This window comes from Schistosoma mansoni, chromosome 1 (assembly GCF_000237925.1).
Source record: "Schistosoma mansoni strain Puerto Rico chromosome 1, complete genome".
In the NCBI taxonomy this organism is placed as follows: domain Eukaryota; kingdom Metazoa; phylum Platyhelminthes; class Trematoda; order Strigeidida; family Schistosomatidae; genus Schistosoma; species Schistosoma mansoni.
The window spans coordinates 59,798,268-59,800,628 of NC_031495.1; the positions used below are offsets into that span (position 1 = coordinate 59,798,268).

A 2,361-nucleotide genomic window follows, 5' to 3' on the forward strand; every position below is an offset into this window, starting at 1 on the left:
TCTATTGCACATAGCTGAAGCCATCGCAATTCATATCCACAAACCGAACCTTTGTATCCAAAAGAAGTTTGTACAACCACTCTCGCTACCTTGGCCATCAGTATAGCGGAGTTTGTAGCATAATTTCGGTAAACAATTATCTTATTCCTTCCATTTTTTGTATTTTACTTATTCTCTTCATTCGTCTCTTGATTCTTACATAACTACTATATTACTGACCATTCATCAAAATATTTTGTTAGTTCTTTCTTCTCATTTTTATATATTATGCAACGTGGTAACAGCTTGATTTTCGAATAATAACTTTGATTAGTATTAATCCTTCTCTTCCAATTAATGTTTGTATCATATAGTGTTTGACAGATGCTTTTAGGTGATTATAAAGCTTTGAACAACCTCGACACTTCAAAAGCCAAGAATTTTTAATGTTTATATTTAATTGTAAACACAGCAATAGTCAAATAAATACTTTTTAGTCCAACTTAAGGTGTAATTTGCTGATATTTAGATTCATCACTATTGTAGTGAACAAACACACAGGTGGAAAAGATCAATTTAGTGTTTAATCCAAAATCACAGAGTGTTTTCATATAATATGAAAACCATACACTAAATACCTTATTTGCAAATCGTTCTTCGGTTTTTCTTCACATACTTCATGATTCTTTCAATTCTGTTTTTATTACAATTACTTTCTGTTTCCCTTTCTGTTCTCTTCAACTGAATTTTCTTAATCTTTTGCTAGCAGGTATTCCAATTGCGATGGTGCTCCATACTACTTAGATCTGTCAACATAAGTAGTATACACCGGATTATTGGTAGGCAGTTTATTATTTTCTGACTCAAGATTTAATTATAAGTCCCTGTTACCCATTATAAACAAATAACCTAGTGAGTACTAATTTAGGAATCTTCAGGAAGGCCTTAACAGCGACTATTATTCAATTCAAATTACCTATTTGTAGGTATCTGAGAAACTGATTGTCAAAAATTGAACATAAGATATCTAGCTCTTTTGAATCTATCGTCAGAGTTCAATCTAAAACCTAGAGAGCCTGTAGCACCTTATGAACTAAAGCTTACCATAAAATATTATAATTATCAACATTATACTGTCTGAATTAATTGAGTATCTTGTTTCCTGTTTTAGACAAGACTTCAGAGAAAAATAATTTATTGTCAATTAACAGAATAGTATTCATAGTGATATGACAGGATAAAAAGTCAGTATTGCATTCTTTTACTTATTGTTATATCCCGTGGAGAATTAAAAATGGTAACTCTGAGGACTATTTATGGACCAATGTGATATGTATATTTCCTATTGTATAATTGCTAAGTAACTAAACTATTCTTACTCGTGTTCCTCTTAGCATAAGCTTTATTTTGACCTATGAACTATTATTATACGATTTACCATTCTTGAGTTATACCCAGTCTATTGATTACTGTTCCCCCTATTCACAGCCACATTCGGCTAAATCTTGTACAAATATTATTTTCTATTTTATGGTACGATGTAGTCAGTTTGTTTGGTATATAAACCCAGTATGTTTGAGAATAATGATTCATATTTCAGAGGCTGTTATTGGTGTTCTGGACTTAACTGTCTGGGTTAGGCAGGAAGCAGGATCGACTAGTACTCTAATCTGCTCCTACGGGTTTCATGTGTCATGGGTCCGATTGATAATTCTCTTTTCTCTCGTTGGTGGGAATCAGTACGTTCATATACCAAACAGGGCACGCACGCACTCACAAGTTATAACATTAATTATGATTTTTATTCAATATTAATTCTGTTTTAATTCAAGTATGATGATTACGCAATGTAGTATTTGTTACTGTTTACCCTTATGATATTTTTATTCTGTATTACATATGATATTCTTATATTCAAAATTGACATGAACTATGCTCAAAATGACATGTAGCATGTGATTTCATTCTAATTATTAAACAAAATGTGTGTACAAACACAATATATCAATAATGAGTGCATTATCGACTAGAGTCGTCGTCGTTTTGTTTCGGGGTTAATAAACCGTCATTTGTACTAGTCTTTGTGTTCTTACTTTCGCGTCGTGGGAATTGCAGTAGTTCCTCACGTTACAGGTATAAGTGATAAGCGATTCCGACATAACAAAGTAGCGTTCAATCAGAAGACTTATCATATACGTCGAATAACTAGTTGTAGAAAACCTGCAGAATAAATGTACATCTGTGAAAATCTGGAATACACTTGTTTAGGACTGCTAAATTTTATTATTTTTCTTTAGAATAACTTAACAATTTTGTGTAGTTCAGTTGGTGTTCAAAAAGTTAATAAATTTCCATGATTCAATCTAAGTCAAAGTTTTTTAA

The 2,361-nt window shown here is 31.6% G+C and overlaps 1 protein-coding gene across 1 annotated transcript; it reads left to right on the forward strand.

Moving 5' to 3' along the window:
- Positions 1-1,509: 1,509 nt before the first annotated feature.
- On the forward strand, positions 1,510-1,794 carry Smp_200150 (uncharacterized protein; the record flags this gene model as incomplete). The annotated part of the gene is made up of 1 exon (XM_018795050.1): positions 1,510-1,794. The coding sequence occupies one exon, from the start codon at positions 1,510-1,512 to the stop codon at positions 1,792-1,794; it is 285 nt and encodes a 94-aa protein (XP_018649401.1).
- Positions 1,795-2,361: the final 567 nt, after the last annotated feature.